This window comes from Phocoena sinus, chromosome 3, assembly GCF_008692025.1.
Source record: "Phocoena sinus isolate mPhoSin1 chromosome 3, mPhoSin1.pri, whole genome shotgun sequence".
Classification (NCBI taxonomy): domain Eukaryota; kingdom Metazoa; phylum Chordata; class Mammalia; order Artiodactyla; family Phocoenidae; genus Phocoena; species Phocoena sinus.
In genome coordinates, this window is record NC_045765.1 from 94,487,590 (window position 1) to 94,505,065 (window position 17,476).

At 37.8% G+C, this 17,476-nt stretch overlaps 1 protein-coding gene and 1 non-coding gene across 2 annotated transcripts in view; both read right to left on the bottom strand.

Annotated features, from left to right (window-relative positions):
* LNPEP (leucyl and cystinyl aminopeptidase) overlaps positions 1-17,476 on the bottom strand; it is a 102,295-nt gene that overhangs the window by 7,996 nt on the left and 76,823 nt on the right. The window contains exons 10-14 of the mRNA XM_032625710.1: positions 17,000-17,160; positions 16,680-16,768; positions 7,064-7,247; positions 5,763-5,916; positions 299-483 (exon numbers count right to left, since the gene is read on the bottom strand). Of these exons, the coding sequence (XP_032481601.1) occupies positions 299-483; positions 5,763-5,916; positions 7,064-7,247; positions 16,680-16,768; positions 17,000-17,160 (773 nt within the window). The remainder of the gene's footprint in view (positions 1-298; positions 484-5,762; positions 5,917-7,063; positions 7,248-16,679; positions 16,769-16,999; positions 17,161-17,476) is intronic.
* Positions 9,966-10,096, bottom strand: LOC116752423. Its single transcript, XR_004349494.1, has one exon. It is a non-coding gene; the product is annotated as a small nucleolar RNA SNORA18 (small nucleolar RNA).

Here is a 17,476-nt window from a genome sequence, read left to right on the forward strand (position 1 = left end):
TTCTGGAGATCTGTTGCACAACAGTGTGAATATACTTGCACTACTGAACCGTACACTTAAAAATTGTTAAGATGTTAAACTTTATGTTATATGTACTTTACCACACACACACACACACACACACACACACACACACACACACACAAACAGTCGTGCTTGAGAATCAGGTACATAGAGTTCACCTACATCAGCACTGATGTATAACATTTATGACCCAGGACGCAGAGGTCCTGGTTTCAGTATACGATGTAGGGCACAGAAGAGAAAGCGAGGTCATTTGAGTGGACGCGCACATCACCTCTGAGTTCCATTGGATGCCACCCAGTCGTTAAACAGCTTCATGGCGGCAGTGCTGCAGTTCTCCAGGCTGTGGGTGCAAGCAAAGTCTAGCAAGGCTGATCGCAGTTCCCGAGCAGATGGGCTGCCCTCATCAGTCCACGTCTGCTGCTGGATTTGCCTTTGAAGCAATTTAAATACCTTGGTCTAGAGAGACAGAATAGATTGTAACAGAGTGATCATAATTAGGACAACCAGAAAAATCAGGACAACTAGTTCTCTTTTTTCCCAACACTCACCCAAAGAGAAAAAAAAGGGGGACACAGGCATTACTCACTAAATATCAACTGACATATGAAGTCCACATACAGCTGGGATAGAACCCTTCAATAACTAAGGCCATAAATAAGGTTGCTATAGCCAAGGTGGACTTAATGACATAAGACAGAGAGAATTAATGACTTCCGTGCAGTAGGGAACCTTTCTTCTGTGTATACTCAGCTAGAAGTTATTTTCCTGCCAAAAAGTATCACCTATCACCACTGCTGGAAGGAAGCTGGAACTTCCTGACCTCGTGACTTCAGAATCCATAAATCCATTCAGCAGTGAGAGAAAAATATACTTCTTTACTGATGGGTAGACGCTTAAATGTTTCTGAATCCAGTGTTAAAGGAATATTTAAAATATCATCTAGTTTGATGCTATAACAAATTAATCTAATCAAATTAGCAAGAAAATGAGGCCTGCAGGGAAGAATAGTTGTTTATAGTTATTTTTCTCCTTCCCCAACTTTTTATTTAAAAAAATTTCAAACCTACAGGAAAGCCCCAAGAATAGTAAAATTAATACCCATATGTTAGATTCACTGTTTTTTTTTAACACTCTTACATTTGTGTATAGCAACACATACACACATATTTTTCTGGTTTTAGCTCAACTATATGAAAGTAAGTTATAGATATCATGATATTTCATTTATAAATACTTCAGCATGCAATTCCCCTATGTAACCATAATACCTTATCACACTTAAGAAAATTAACAGTTATTCAATGGAATCATCTACTATTAAGTCCATTGTTATAATTACTTCTGAATGAGATATCATTCTTAAATATATACTTGTGGTATTAAGAAATCAACAGATATCTTATTTCTTTTTCATCTCTTCTCAGAACAAAAGTGTGGAAGCTGTTCATAGTATATGGAACTATCTCCATATTCCAAGCTGTGGTGCAGGGGGGAGGAGTGAGGACACAGGGGATTAAAAAAAAATCACCATATAAAATATGCATTTATGAATGTCACTAAAAGGAACAAAAATTCTAATATAAAAATGCTGATAGGTATTTTTTTAGAAAACCTTCATGGCTACAAATAAGGAGACTCAAAACGAAAATTTAGAGGCATCCCGGCCCACAGGGTTCTCGGCACAGGAGGGTCTCCTCCCACTGGTACTCTAATACCATGACTGCCATGTCTCATCTCAAGTAGTCAAGTGCCACAGATGACCACATACAACACCTCTTAACACCCCCACATTAGTTCAGGCTCCTCACAGAGCATATTCTTCTAGAGTGCCTCTGTCAATAGTTAAAATGAATCCTAGTTGGAGAGTTTTAAACTGCTGAGGCCATTTTCTCACCAGACCTTCTCTGAATAAGTCTCTTGTGGATCTGACTGTGAGAATGGAAAAAGGAATCTGTACAAGAAGACGGACTCAAACTCCCTTTTGTTTGTTTGCTTCAAAAGCAATGAAATAGAGAAAAGACACCTTGTGGAACGTGTGAGTAACAAAGCTTGCCAGTCATTGGGAAGATGTGAAGTGGAAAAATACTTGCCATGCTGACTGATAGTGCAAGGAACATAAAAGCAATGCAGGAGATCCTGCTGGATACACATGACTGCACTGGCACATGTTGTCTTCCACTGTCCTGACTTTCTCAATGGCTTCATGATAGCATTATGATGCAGAAAAGAAATTTAAAAGCTACTCATAACTGTCAAAAAGAAACAAAGGAAGAATGAGAGAGAGAGAGAGAGAAAAAAGTTCCATACTTACAATACCATTAAAAAAAATTCAGTGGAGAAAGATGGCAATGATCCTTAAGAGTTTACTAAAACAAAGAAGCCAGTGGGGAAAAACAGAACTTTAAAGTACTGGAAGTATGGGAAACCTGACACTTGAAGATGCTAAATTCCTGAGCAGTTACTCCATTGGAATTATGGGGTATAACTTTACTACTTATACTCTGTACCAAAGAGTCAAGAGGAAGTCCCCAAACAGCTGATTTTAAATATATCTCAGGGGAATTCCCTGGCGGTCCAGTGGTTAGGACTTGGCATTTTCACTGCCACGGCGGCCCTGGTTCAATTCCTGGTCAGGGAACTAATGTCCTGCAAGCTGGATCATTTTTATCATTTGAAAAAAATATTTCAAATGATAACATAAAAGAGTAAAAGATTGTATTTAAAAAAAGAATAATTCTGTTTTTAGAAAATTTGGATTATAAAATCTTTTTGTAAGTGATTCAGGTTATATTTTTAATTTTTTTTTTTTTTTTTGCGGTACGCGGGCCTCTCACTGCTGTGGCCACTCCCGTTGAGGAGCACAGGCTCCGGACACGCAGGCTCAGCAGCCATGGCTTACAGGCCCAGCCGCTCCGTGGCATGTGGGATCCTCCCGGACTGGGGCACGAACCCATGTCGCCTGCATCGGCAGGCGGACTCTCAACCACTGCGCCACCAGGGAAGCCCTATATTTTTAATATTAATAAATCACAGCAAGTGCTTCAAATTATCTTTCCTTTTTAGAAATAAAATTAAACCTGTTTTTCCCTGGTTCTGCATTAATTTTTTGAAATTTAACCTCATTAAACAATGGAATTCAATCCTCTGATTTCATAAAGTGAAGATGGTAGGGAGAGGGAATAAATTGATGAGTGATATAAGCTATGTACATGCAATAATATGCAACAACAATAACACAAAATGGTTTTAAAAATAAAACACAGGGCAAGATGCTGACACTTATGTTATATATTACGTTTTGATTTACTACTTTAATTTTACACTGATGTTCCCAGGGAGTTCTTTTTTGGGTCAACTGAGCTTCTTAAAAGTGAAGTGTCAGCTTTTATTGCAAAAGGATTATCCCACCAAGCCCTCATATGTAAAAGAATGATAGAGTTATAAGTGATGAAACGGGAATATGACTGAGATCAGATTTTAGCATCAGATGTGAACAATTTAACACAACTCAAATGTGCTTCCAGACTCACCACACACCACAGAAGACATCACAAAATGTTATATATGGGCAATATATGTTATGTGGGTCTGTGCAGCCTAAATAACACAGCGACCAATAAATGTACACAATGCTCTGGTGACACTGACTTAAAAAATTAATTAGACATCAGTCTTACTTACAAATACTATTTGAAGATTGGATCTAAGGTCTCAGAAAGGTCTGCCATTCTAATCTCATCTATGGTATGTCAGATTTCATATTTTAAGAATTTTAATGCTACTAGAATGCCCTAAGATTAGAATAAGAATTTTAAAGATACAGTTTCTCCCTCTTGAATTAAAGCTAACATGACTTTTAACTAACAATCAAGTGCACGAAGACCTCCAGCAGTAAGGGTCTTACAAACACAGACTAAGCCTCCTGCCCTTGCCCTCTAACCACTAATCCCATGGACTGGGGTTATGTATATTCTGCTATGTTCTGAATAAACACATACCTGCCCAGGAAACTGGAAATCATCATTTGGGATGAAGATGCAGAGTTAGCTGAGTGTCACAGTAGGAAAATATTCAAAAGATCTAACTCCTTGAACTGAGTTCAGCACCTGTGTTCTCAGCACAGGGACAGCCTGAGTATCAAGTGCTTCCTGACACCAGGCCCTCAACAGAGTTAATGGAGAGAGGCAGGCAGAAGAGTGGCTTCTGCCATCATGAACTTTAACAAGCCTTCAAACTATTTTGATTTAAAATATCAGTTTAAAAAAGGGGAAAAAAAGGTAGCAAGAAACGGCTTTGATTTTTCCAATAAAAGGGTATCCTCTGAAAGATGACATTGCTAAAACACAAAATACAGCCATATAACACAAAGAGCAGTCTGGAATGAAAGTAATCTGGGTTTGAATCTCAGCTTTATCATTTACTAGGTAAGTGACTCTGGGGAATTTATTTAGTTTCTCATCTATGTAATGGGGGTAGAAATAGCTATTTGGCATTGTGTGAGGATTAAATGAGGTAATCTGCATTAAGCACTAAGCAGGGTGTGCAGAATATAATAAGCACCGAAATGTACTTGTTTCTGGTATGTTTCACTCACTTATTCATTCAACATTTATTGAGTGTCACTATGGGCCAGGTCACATTGCAGGTGCTGGTTTTTATTAAGGCTGGTAGTTGAAAGCCTTATGAAATAGAAGAATGATAAAAATCTTAGTAATTAGAAGATGCCTCAGAAATCACCTAACTGAAGCATCTCACTTACGGGTAGGGATGGGGGTGTGTGGCTCCTTTGGGTTCAGATCAGAAACTTGTAGGAAAGGTACTTTTCAAACTCCATATGGCCCCCTGTCCTGCGCTCCCTCCCCGCACTGAGAATCTCACACGTGATGAGAGAAGTCATCACAGGGGTTGTGCGGCGTAATAGAAAGAGCAGCAGAAAAGAGGATTAAAAAAAAAAAAGCAATCCAACACCTTCTTTTTAACAGTGAGGACACCAAAATCTTAAAAGACTTAATCTAATTCCTGGCCCATCACCTTCTTCTTTTTCCTGAAAGCTGCCTTTTGCCTGGTCCTTGGAAAACCTGACTAGTTTATAAAGCAAACCTTGTTGTCAGAATGTGATTCAGAGAATTAGATAAGACAAAGAATTCATCACTCCTTCCCAAACTTTTAAAGACACTGTCAACAATTTAATACTGAAAGTGTCGAAAATAACAACTGTTAAGATCAGGCAGTTGGTTTTAAAAAAGCTAAAACAGTCTCCAATACCAAGGCTCCTTTAGTGCTTTGCAGAGAAACTTACGTTCACCAGCATCACGATCCATAAGACAGTTATCAGTGAGGACTCCCAAAACAGAATATTCTCAGTACAAACATAACTGTCATTTTATAATGACCACTAGGAAATGAATGGGGAGCACTACTTTGCAAAAGGGCCTATTTCAAGCATTTATTATATAAAAATAAACCAAGATATGAATAGAGACGTTTTCTTTTCATGTGGCCCCATTTTCTCAGAAGTCTGTATTTTGATATTCAGACAAGATCATGTCATGTTAACCCTTCATCAACTCATCAAGGTAAGAAATGACATTTTGATTCAAAGTAAAGATTTCATAACTAAGTGAAGAAAATGGAATTCAACTGGTTGCTTTTTCAGTCTATTAGTGCTGAACAGAACATGCATAACACCAGGAAAGGCAAGCAACAAAGAGAACTTGGCAAAAAGGCAGATTTACCACCAGTTTTGAGGCCAGATCCATGTGCCCCAGTTCTTCAAGGTTATAGATGAGTTCTGTCTGGAACAGGGCTTCAGTGATGGGTGCAGTACAGGTCTCATTTCTAAGATAATCAATCAAATCAAAAGCTCTCTGAAGAGGCACCTTGCCTAGGCTAAAGGGTAAAAGAACAAAAAAGTAAATATGCCAAGACAGGCAGATGAACTGTATGTATGCTGAGAGACAAATGGCTAGATAGCGGGTGGGGGGATCCTGAAGACCTAAATTTTAAGCTTTGGGTGGTATTCTGTAAAGTTAGACTAAATATTATTATCTTTGATTAGTTCGTGTGTGTGACTCAAGGTTGAAGACACATCGCAGGAAAAATAAACAATAGCTCAGCTTTTGTTATATAAGTCACCTGTAAATTACTACTGATTCAGGAAAAGTATTATAATATTTTAGGTGAGAAAAGATGAAGAGTGCTAATTTTATTTATGTATTAATTACTTTTATTTATCAGGTGAGAGCAGGTGGCAGAAAGAGGATTTGAATCAGAAAGAACTTTTCTATTTGTTATTTGTATGGGAATTTGTCAAACTTGCTAAGGCAAGGTCTGCTGTGAATTTATGGTGAACACATTTAAAAAAATAACCACTTTACAGAAATCACAACAATGGTGGCTGAGATGATGTAAGGTCACTTCATAAAATATGAACCAAAATAGGACAGTCAAGAGCAGTCAGAAGGAACACATTTGAATATTCCTTGTGTGTCTGACCCATTCACAACCTGAACCAGTAATCTTGCTCTTCAGAGGATATTCATACACGGGGTCACTGCCATTGCAGTGACTGGCTGGAGAGGTAAGTCACTGGAGTGACTTGTGGGATGGCTGGGGAGCTAAGTGGTGCTCCAGCTCTCAGAGGTGTCCCTCAAACTACTGAGGGAGCACCAAGCTTTATGCTGAAACCACCTGCCGCTTGACAAGAATTCTCTCATGAAATAAGGCAAACGCGAAACTTTTACATCAATTTATTCAGCAAATATGTGTCCTGCTTGTTGGTATCTACAGTCTTAAAATATTCTTTAAATCTTATTATACAACTGTTCAATATGTTTGTAGCTGATGTTTCTAGATAGACCATAAAGCCCCTGAAGGCAAGGAATATGTCTTATATCTTCCCAATCCTCCAAAATGAATTATACCTAACAGGCAATACATGCTAGTTCTTTTGAATTGCTTTTCCATAATGTCCTTTTCCTCGAGAATACTTACTTAAAAACAAAACAAAATAAGACCCAAGACAAGCATACTCTACCCTGCAAGTTCAAAGATGTTGTTGATGAGGCTGGCTCGATCTTTGTCACTCAGGACATAAGGATCTATTTTCAACTGTTTGATCAGTGCTTCCCAGTTGTTGTCTGCATAATGTACAATATAATAGCCAGTCATGTCTGTATTGACCTTGATCCACTTCACTTCTTCTGTGAGATTGATGACAACTAATACAGACCAAAAAATGAGAGAGAGAGAAGGTAATAGGGAAAGAAAAATATTAAACAGATACCTTGTTTGTTTCAAAGTTAATATGGTATTATTATGTAATATTCCACTAAGAAACTAAACGGCTGCCTCCCAGGGCAGTTATTTTCATGTTAACAAAGATCACCACTCATTCACTTAACAATTATTTATTTAATGGTAAACAAGGTAGACATGTGCCTTCTCTCATAGATCTTACAATCTAATGTAACCAGGTGAATAGAATATCATATAAATGTTGTCTATGGAAAAAGAAAACATGGCATTCTGTAGAAGCACAGAGTAGAAATGCTTCACCTCCTAGGGAAGGTTAGGAGAAATTTCTTGGAAGAAATGACATCAAAGTTGAGACTTCAGGATATATATAGGTGTTGTTAGCCAAGTAAGAGGGACTCTGAGTGTTCAAGGCCCAGAGCGAAAGTGTACACGGAGTCCATGCACTGAACCGGCTCCCAAGTTCACTGTGGCTAGAGGAGAGACGCAGGGAGAGGGGCAGTGTGTGCAGGATGAGTCACAGGGGAAGACAGTGAGAGAACTATAGAAAATGTGTTCCATCTCAGCCTTTATGTTAGCAAAGAAAGGACAAACAAAGCCATTTAAAACGACACATAATTCGGGCTTCCCTGGTGGTGCAGTGATTGAGAGTCCGCCTGCCGATGCAGGGGACACGGGTCTGTGTCCCGGTCCGGGAAGATCCCACATGCCGCGGGGCGGCTGGGCCCGTGAGCCATGGCCGCTGAGCCTGCGCGTCTGGAGCCTGTGCTCCGCAACAGGAGAGGCCACAACAGTGAGAGGCCCGCGTACCACACACACACACAAAAAATTCCATTGTATATATGTGCCACATCTTCTTTATCCATTCATCTGATGATGGGCACTTAGGTTGTTTCCATCTCCGGGCTATTGTAAATAGAGCTGCAATGAACATTTTGGTACATGACTCTTTTTAAATTTTGGTTTTCTCAGGGTATATGCCCAGTAGTGGGATTGCTGGGTCATATGGTAGTTCTATTTGTAGTTTTTTAAGGAACCTCCATACTGTTCTCCATAGTGGCTGAACCAATTCACATTCCCACCAGCAGTGCAAGAGTGTTCCCTTTTCTCAGTCATAAAAAGAAACGAAATTGAGCTATTTGTAATGAGGTGGATAGACCTAGAGTCTGTCATACAGAGTGAAGTAAGTCACAAAGAGAAAGACAAATGCCGTATGCTAACACATATATATGGAACTTAAGAAAAAAAAAATGTCATGAAGAACCTAGGGGTAAGACAGGAATAAAGACACACACCTACTGGAGAACGGACTTGAGGATATGGAGAGGGGGAAGGGTGAGCTGTGACAGGGCGAGAGAGAGTCATGGACATATATACACTACCAAACGTAAGGTAGATAGCTAGTGGGAAGCAGCCGCATAGCACAGGGAGATCAGCTCCGTGCTCTGTGACCGCCTGGAGGGGTGGGATAGGGAGGGTGGGAGGGAGGGAGACGCAAGAGGGAAGAGATATGGGAACATATGTATATGTATAACTGATTCACTTTGTTATAAAGCAGAAACACACCATTGTAAAGCAATTATACCCCAATAAAGATGTTAAAAAAAAAGTCACATAATTCAAAGACAGCAAAATAAACATTAGGGAAGGACTAAGGTCTCATTAAGTACAAATAAGAAATTACTGAGTTAAAATAATAGAAAATTGATAATGCATTTTTTGGCCCCTACCATTAAATATAAATGCTGAGAGAATTGTTAGAAATTTATATGGAATGATTTCAATTAACGTACAATTAACAAGAAGCTAAAAATATGTGACTATAAAAAATATTACTACAAAAGCTGGGCTACAAAATATATATAGGAATTTTCAAAATGTTTAAAATTACCAATCAAGAAATGTCCTTCAAAGTTGGCAGTGAGGATGTGAATTTAAAACAATAGTTAAGGGTATGCTTCTAAGCATCTTAAGGTTTAATATTTATTAGACTATAAACCCCATGAGCTTTAGTTTGTGTACTGCTAATCCCTCAGCACTGGAACAATATTCCTAGCAAGTACTCAAAAAATACTCAGTGAATTAACGAATGAACAAAACATTTATGTCATGGTAAGTTGTTTCAAACAAATCTAAATAAAGTTTGTAGATGTTTATGATGTAAGTTTTCTTCCCCATTTTTTTTTTTTAAAGTAAAGGGTTTTTTTTATTATGTGTAACACAAAGTTATTTAAGTCAATAAATTTTTAAGGAATTTCACACATTCTGATTCTTTCCACTGCCAATCACCTTAGTTCCTCCAAACTCATAAATCTTCAAGATAAAATAGCCCTTTCAAAAAGAAGTTATCATGTGAGTCAGCCCACAATTCTTTTAGTTAGGCTTCTTTGATCTCCAATCAAATATGGACACACTTCAAAATTCTTCACCTGTAATCTTTAGGATCCAATTTCCTCAAGTGATTTACTTTAGGACCATGTTTAGGGTCAGGAGATGGATCTGCCTGGTTCTGAATTTGATACCCTCTAAAAATGTATTAGGTTCAAATCATATTCACTCCTAAGCCATCACACCCTAGAACAGTACAGATCATTGGGATATGCCCAATGCCCAATTGGGTAGAGAGGAGGAAATTATTACCTAAGATAAAAAGTTCGTTAGGTTTTTCATAGTTTACTTGGCAGCTCTGTCTTGTAGTTCTTTCCCACAGATCTAACAGGTAGTTCTATGAGTAAAGGAAACCACACAGTTAATCTATGAGGCGTTTCCAACGATGTAGGTTTACAGAAAAAGCCCCATCGGGATAGACCTCAACTCTTCCCCATTTTAAAGTAGAGAATACAATTTTTTAAATTATAGGAGAAAGAGTAGAGATAAGAAAAATAATCTAAACTCAGACGATAAAAGCATTATGGGGCATATTTCCTGCCAAGATTTTTCCTATAAACATTTTAACTGAATTAATATGTAATACACTGGATCTATATACATTTATTTTATACTGCGTTTTCACCTATCAGATTTCACCTCCTGCCATTTTCCCACTGTCTTCATATGCAGTGTTCAAGTATCTTCAGAATATTTTATTTCGAGACCTATCACAGCTTAACCAATCTCCTATTTGGAAATATTTAGGCTGTTTTAAAATATTCACTATCACAATAATTATATATAAAGGTTTTTACACATAAAATGCTTTGGAAACACATTTAAACCCTTTAGTACCTGAAGTCTTAGGGTTGATCAACTTCAAAAGCATGAATTATTTAAATTTATCAGATTTTCTTAATGCCTTAGTTACTCTAATTCTACTGAAACTGTAAAAGATTTTTAAGATGGAAAGACTTACATTCTGATCATGTCTTAACATGACATATCAGATAATCAGTCTTTTTCATTAAAAAGAACTCCATACTAATTTGTTTTATTGCTGCTATAGCAACAGATGGGAAAGATTAGTTACATCAATAGGGTTTATTCCTTTTCTAGAGCAGAATGCAGTTCTAAGGTTTATTTGTGATGGCAACAGTAGCTGCTCCAAGTTGGAGATACTTTTAACAAATCTATGACTAATGAAATTAACTTTATCATTAGCTAACGCAAAAATATCAACACTCTCCGGGTCACCAAACACAATTTCCTACAGAGCTTTTATGAAGAAAGGACCTTGGGAAGAAGAACTAAAGAGCTTCAAATCTCCCTTTCCCAACAAAGGAGGCAAGGAATGATAAGTATGGCAAATTTCTCATTGGATAGATACAGGAAAATATTGAAATACAGAGTATCTTCGCTGATAAGCAACTTGCCATGTTGTAAACCTAGCCAAGTCCAGATGGTAGAGAGGAGGAACAAAGCTGGGATTGTGCTTGAAATTATTACTGTCATTTTGATGACAGAATATAAAGCAGTGCAGCGACAGCATAGAGAGGAAATTTATCGTTTAAAGAATCAACATATTAGTCTCTTTCAGGTCTTCTGAGTGATCCAGAATGGAGGACCTTAAAACCACAGGTATCAAAAAATAATAGCTTTGCACACAAGGGAGGTAACTACATCCTGCAGCTCAAATGTGGATGAGGCTATCCTCATGTGTTTTTAATTTATTATAATCATTAACAGATTAACAGTTCAATTTTCACAGTCCACTGAGTAGTAAAACAAGAGTGAGCAACTCCAATGTTAAATGGCAGAAGCCCAGATTAAGTAATCTAATAGGGATTTTAAAAAAACATTTGTCAATGAGTTATGAAAATCAACTACTGTTTTATAAAGAAACATTAAAGCACAGAAACAAAAAATATGTTTTCACTATAAAGCTGCAAAATTTCCTGTGTAGCTTGCTCCAGAGGGCTAGCATGATACATGCAGCTGAACTGCATGCATCCCCTTCTGTTCAAAAGCATTCTGTTCTCTTCCCCTTTATTTTATTAGGGGGAAAAGGCAAGAGCAGAGAATGGCACATGATAAATATCCAATCCTAACTACATGCCCTTCCTCCTTCCTCTTGTTTTCAACTGCCTTTCATTTCAATGCCACGTCCTTTAGTTTCAGAGAAATATTTCTGGCACAGCGATATCCTTTTAGAAACATGAATGTTCCAAGTTAGAGTTAATATAAAAATTTCCTATAGTGAAAGAGATTAGGTTTGAATAAAATGTGGAAGACAGAGAGAGAGGAAAGAGGAGGGGGGAAAGGAAGGAAGAGAAGGGAGAGGGAGACATTTTAGTGTAATTTCCTCAATAGGTAGTTTAGAAAAATGGTCCCATTCAGCCCTTCTTATGCAAAAAAAACTATTAACCATTCAAAATCCATGTACATGGGGAAAAGTGACAAAAGCATTGACCACATATAACTTCTATATTTGATTGAACTAATGGACTAACCCAGCAACCCTGACATTAGAATGCACGAAAATATGCTATAGATTTAACAAACCACCAAGATAACACATTGTACTAAAGTCATATGGCATAAAATAAGCCTCTGTAGTCACTGTCTGTGCTATATTTCTTTTGAGAAAAGAAAAAATTAAAATTCAATTAAACCAAAATTCGTTCTCACAGCAGCATCAGGAACCAAGAAGACCCAACTGTCCTCAAACACTTTTCATGAGGACAGACATTTTCAGTGTGGACTTTCAAAACCTGAACTGCCAGGAATTAAAACTGCAGCAGCAAGGTAAATAACACAGTTGAGAAGAGGAATTAGCAGACACTGCTTTCAGCACATATTGGCTCAGTTCCACCTCTAGATAAACCAATCATATTATAGTGCATTTCATATATCTCCCTTTACTACGAATATTTTCAAATGAAGAGAAACAGAAGGTATCATTTCATCAAGGTTGGAATGCTCTTTTCCTAGAAATTTTTACAGTGAGATTTGAAATTGAGTCACGTTGTTATAGACTAAATTTATTTATTCAATAAATTTTTGTGTACCTATAGGGTGCTAAGGTTGCAAAAGTGATCTGTGTAACCAAGATCTCCACCCTCAATAGGGGATACATCTAATGTGGGATAAATATAAACAAAACAGTACTTATAGTATATAAAAAGTAGAGAATATCATTAAAACACATAAGTAGGGCATCTAACCTGTCTTGGGGTGAGGGAGGGCTCCTTAGAGCAAGCAATGGATGAGTTGAGATCTGAAGAGTGCATAGGAGTAAAACCAAGGAATCAGGAGGCAGGAGTGTTCTTCCAGAAGAGAAAATAGCATACGTAAAGGCCCAGAGACAAGAGGCAGTGCGGCATGTTTGAGTTGCTGAAACAATTTTTGTGCAGTGGAAGCAGAGTGCCAGGTAAGGACTTAGAAGGAAACGGCAATAGCAGGAAAATATGAGCAAGACTTTGGGGTGTGAATCTCAGAAAGAGTTTAAGAAACTGGCATATGAACTAAGCTAAAAAGTAGAGGGCTAATAAAAGCAGATTTCTTATTGTCCAATTATTTCTAATACCACCAAAAACTTATGGTATTGTTTTTGGGAGGTTTGCAAAATTTCCTTATTGGTCCCTTTTGAAAATAGGGAGACGGGTAAAGCAATCTACAGATAGAATGCAATCCCTATCAAATTACCAATGACATTTTTTTTTTTTTTTTTTTTTTGCGGTACGCGGGCCTCTCACTGTTGTGGCCTCTCCTGTTGCGGAGCACAGGCTCCAGACGCGCAGGCTCAGCAGCCATGGCTCACGGGCCCAGCCGCTCTGCGGCATGTGGGATCTTCCCGGACGGGGGCACGAACCCGTGTCCCCTGCATCGGCAGGCGGATTCTCAACCAATGCGCCACCAGGGAAGCCCTACCAATGACACTTTTTACAGAACTAGAACAAAAAAATCTTAAAATTTGTATGGAGACACAAAAGACCCCGAATAGCCAAAGCAACCTTGAGGGAAAAAAACGGAGCTGGAGGAATCAGACTCCCCGACTTCAGACTATACTACAAAGCTAAAGTAATCAAGACAATACAGTACTGGCATAAAAACAGAAATATAGATCAATGGAACAGGATAGAAAGCTCAGAGGTAAACCCACGCACCCATAGTCAACTAATCTATGACAAAGGAGGCAAGGATATACGATGGAGAAAAGACAGTCTCTTCAATAAGTGGTGCTGGGAAAACTGGACTGCTACATGTAAAAAAATGAAATTAGAACACTCCCTAACACTATACACAAAAATAAACTGAAAATGGATTAAAGACCTAAATGTAAGACCAGACACTATAAAATTCTTGGAGGAAAACACTCTTTTTTTTTTTTTTTTTTTTGCGGTACGTGGGCCTCTCACTGTTGTGGCCTCTCCCATTGCGGAGCACAGGCTCCGGACGCGCAGGCTCAGTGGCCATGGCTCATGGGCCTAGCCGCTCCGTGGCATGTGGGATCTTCCCGGACCGGGGCATGAACCTGTGTCCCCTGCATGGACAGGTGGACTCTCAACCACTGCGCCACCAGGGAAGCCTGGAAGAACACTCTTTGACATAAATCACAGCAAAATTTTTTTGACCCACGTCTTAGAGTAATGGAAATAAAAACAAAAATAAACAAATGGGACCTAAGGAAACTTAAAAACTTTTGCAAAGTAAAGGAAACTATAAATAAGGTGAAAAGACAAGCAGGAGAAAATATCTGCAAATGAATCAATAGACAAAGGATTAATCTCCAAAATATACAAATAGCTCATGCAGCTCAATATTAAAAAAAACAAACAACCCAATCAAAAAATGGGCAGAAGATCTAAACAGATATTTCTCCAAAGAAGACAGACAGATGGGCAAGAAGCACATGAAAAGCTGCTCAACATCACTAATTATTAGAGAAATGCAAATCAAAAGTACAGTGAGGTATCACCTCACACCAGTTAGAATGGGCATCATCAGAAAATCTACAAATGACAAATGCTGGAGATGGTGTGGAGAAAAGGGAACCCTCTTGCACTGTTGGTGGGAATGTAAATTGATACAGCCACTATGGAGAACAGTATGGAGGTTCCTTAAAAAACTAAAAATAGAACTACCATACAACCCAGCAATCCCACTACTGGGCATATAGCCTGAGAAAACCATAATTCAAAAAGAGTCATGTATCAAAATGTTCATTGCAGCTCTATTTACAATAGCCCGGAGATGGAAACAACCTAAGTGTCCATCATCAGATGAATGGATAAAGAAGATGTGGCACATATATACAATGGAATATTAGTCAGCCATAAAAAGAAACAAAATTGAGCTATTTGTAATGAGGTGGATAGACCTAGAGTCTGTCATACAGAGTGAAGTAAGTCACAAAGAGAAAGACAAATACCATATGCTAACACATACCTATGGAATTTAAGAAAAAAAAATGTCATGAAGAACCTAGGGGTAAGACAGGAATAAAGACACAGACCTACTAAAGAATGGACTTGAGGATATGGGGAGGGGGAAGGGTAAGCTGTGACAAAGCGAGAGAGAGGCATGGACATATATACACTACCAAACATAAGGTAGATAGCTAGTGGAAAGCAGCCGCATAGCACAGGGAGATCAGCTCCGTGCTTTGTGACCGCCTGGAGGGGTGGGATAGGGAGGATGGGAGGGAGGGAGACGCAAGAGGGAAGAGATATGGGAACATATGTATATGTATAACTGATTCACTTTGTTATAAAGCAGAAACTAACACACCATTGTAAAGCAATTATACTCCAATAAAGATGTAAAAAAAAAAAGTAAGATATAAAAATCACAGGTACACAATATCAACCAAGTAAAAAATTATTTTAAAAAATGACTGGAAAGAAATAATCATGAGAGTAGTTACAATAGGGTAATAAGATTTGTTCTCCATCTTCTGGATTTTATGTAATGTGCATATGTTATGCTTAAAAATTATGTTTTTCAATAGTAACATTAATAATGATAACTAACACTTATATAGCACATAACATGTGCCAGGCATTATTCTAGGTGCTTCATATAAATGAGCTCAATTAATCCTCACATAACACTATAACGCAAGTATAATTACTCTCTCCATTCTATAGCTCAGGGAAAGAGGCTCAGAGAGGTCACATAACTCACCTAAAATCATACAACTGAACCAGGCAATGTGGCTCCAAAGTCAGACTGTTACTAAGCTACACTCCCCTCTCAAAGATATAGGATTGAACAACAGATCCAATTCAAACAAGAAATTTTCCCTTTTCGTAAATCTAAAGTATCACTAATGGTTCCTGCAGAACCCAAGAGCCTCATGTTTTCAGGATGTAAATTAAGAGGATACGTGGTGTAGCATTCAGTGGTATTTAACAGATGGTTAGAAACTACATTTCAATTTCTTTTTATAGACTCCTTGTGGGTCAGCATATACAATCTTTACATTTTATTATCCCCCCACAATCATAATTTCTTGCCCTATTTTCTCATTATCAAAAAATGTATACTGTGTCTACAGGACATTTTGTAATAATTATTTACTACAAATCTGTCTCATGAATCAACGTTTTGTCATGCATAAGAATCATCTAGGGTGCTTATTAAAATGCAGTCGCCTCAGCCCACCCCTAGAGAGTAGACAGCAGAGTATACTTTAAGAAACTGATCTACTACTTCTAACAAAATATTTATCTAGGATACAAAAACACAGTATTCGCTATTTTCTACCACAACTGCTAGCATATTCAGCGCAATTTTTTATACCTTATTTCACATGACTAAGAAAGACCAGTTTTATGCATGATACATAGAATCAATCTCACCTTAGTCACATTTTGTACAGGTGTCTCACAGAACCAGCTCAGAGAGCTGTGTACATTGGAAAGTGTAATGGAAAGTGTAATCTCCTTTCTGCTGCTTGGTCAATTTTTAGAAAATATGCTGTTTCTAATTTCATTTCAGAAAAGTGTTAAATATAGCCAAACCTGATTTCTTGTCCAGTAATGATACTGATCGATACTTTGAATAATTTCCTTCATCAGTGACATAGGATAGTGGAATATGCCACAGAGAGCTGTAAAAAGAAAATACTGGAAGATTATCACTCTTTCCAATATTTCAGTCAGTTACACATAATCTGTTGGGTATATATATATTTTTTGGCAGGAAGGTGATATTTTTCAAGCTATTCCCGGAAAGGGATAATCTTGTTAGGTTTCTTAAGAACTTATGATTATAAAACATTCAAAAATACTTTAACCTGAGGGTGCAAAAGAGATAGCGGGGAGAGAGAGAGGGCACTCACCTTGCATCTGAAGGCTGAATTTCAGGCTTCATATTTAAAGAAAATCTTTCTTGTTGCACCAGAAGTTCCTTTCCTTTTCTTTGAACAGTCACTAAAGGAAATCCTTTCTGCAGGGTCCAGGTTTTCATCATTTTCCTTACGTCTAGTGTTTTGTTTGAGACCTATAGAAAAATAAATTATTTTTGCTTTAACAGTCTAAAAATTTTATAGTACCTTTCCCTCTTTCCCTACCACATTCTATGGAGACTACATTTTAATGGTAATATAAAAAAGAAGCACAAATGCTGAGTTGAATTTACATTTTTACTCTAGGTAATTGAGCAAGTGCTAAAAGGAAAGTAACTTGGAATACAGCTAAGTGATAACTAAAGAGAGTGAGAGAGGAACTACGTTGAAAAAGCAGCACATATGCTATCAACCAACTGAGTGTTCATTAAAATCCCTAAGAAGATATAAGCACTCCTTCAGGTCACAATA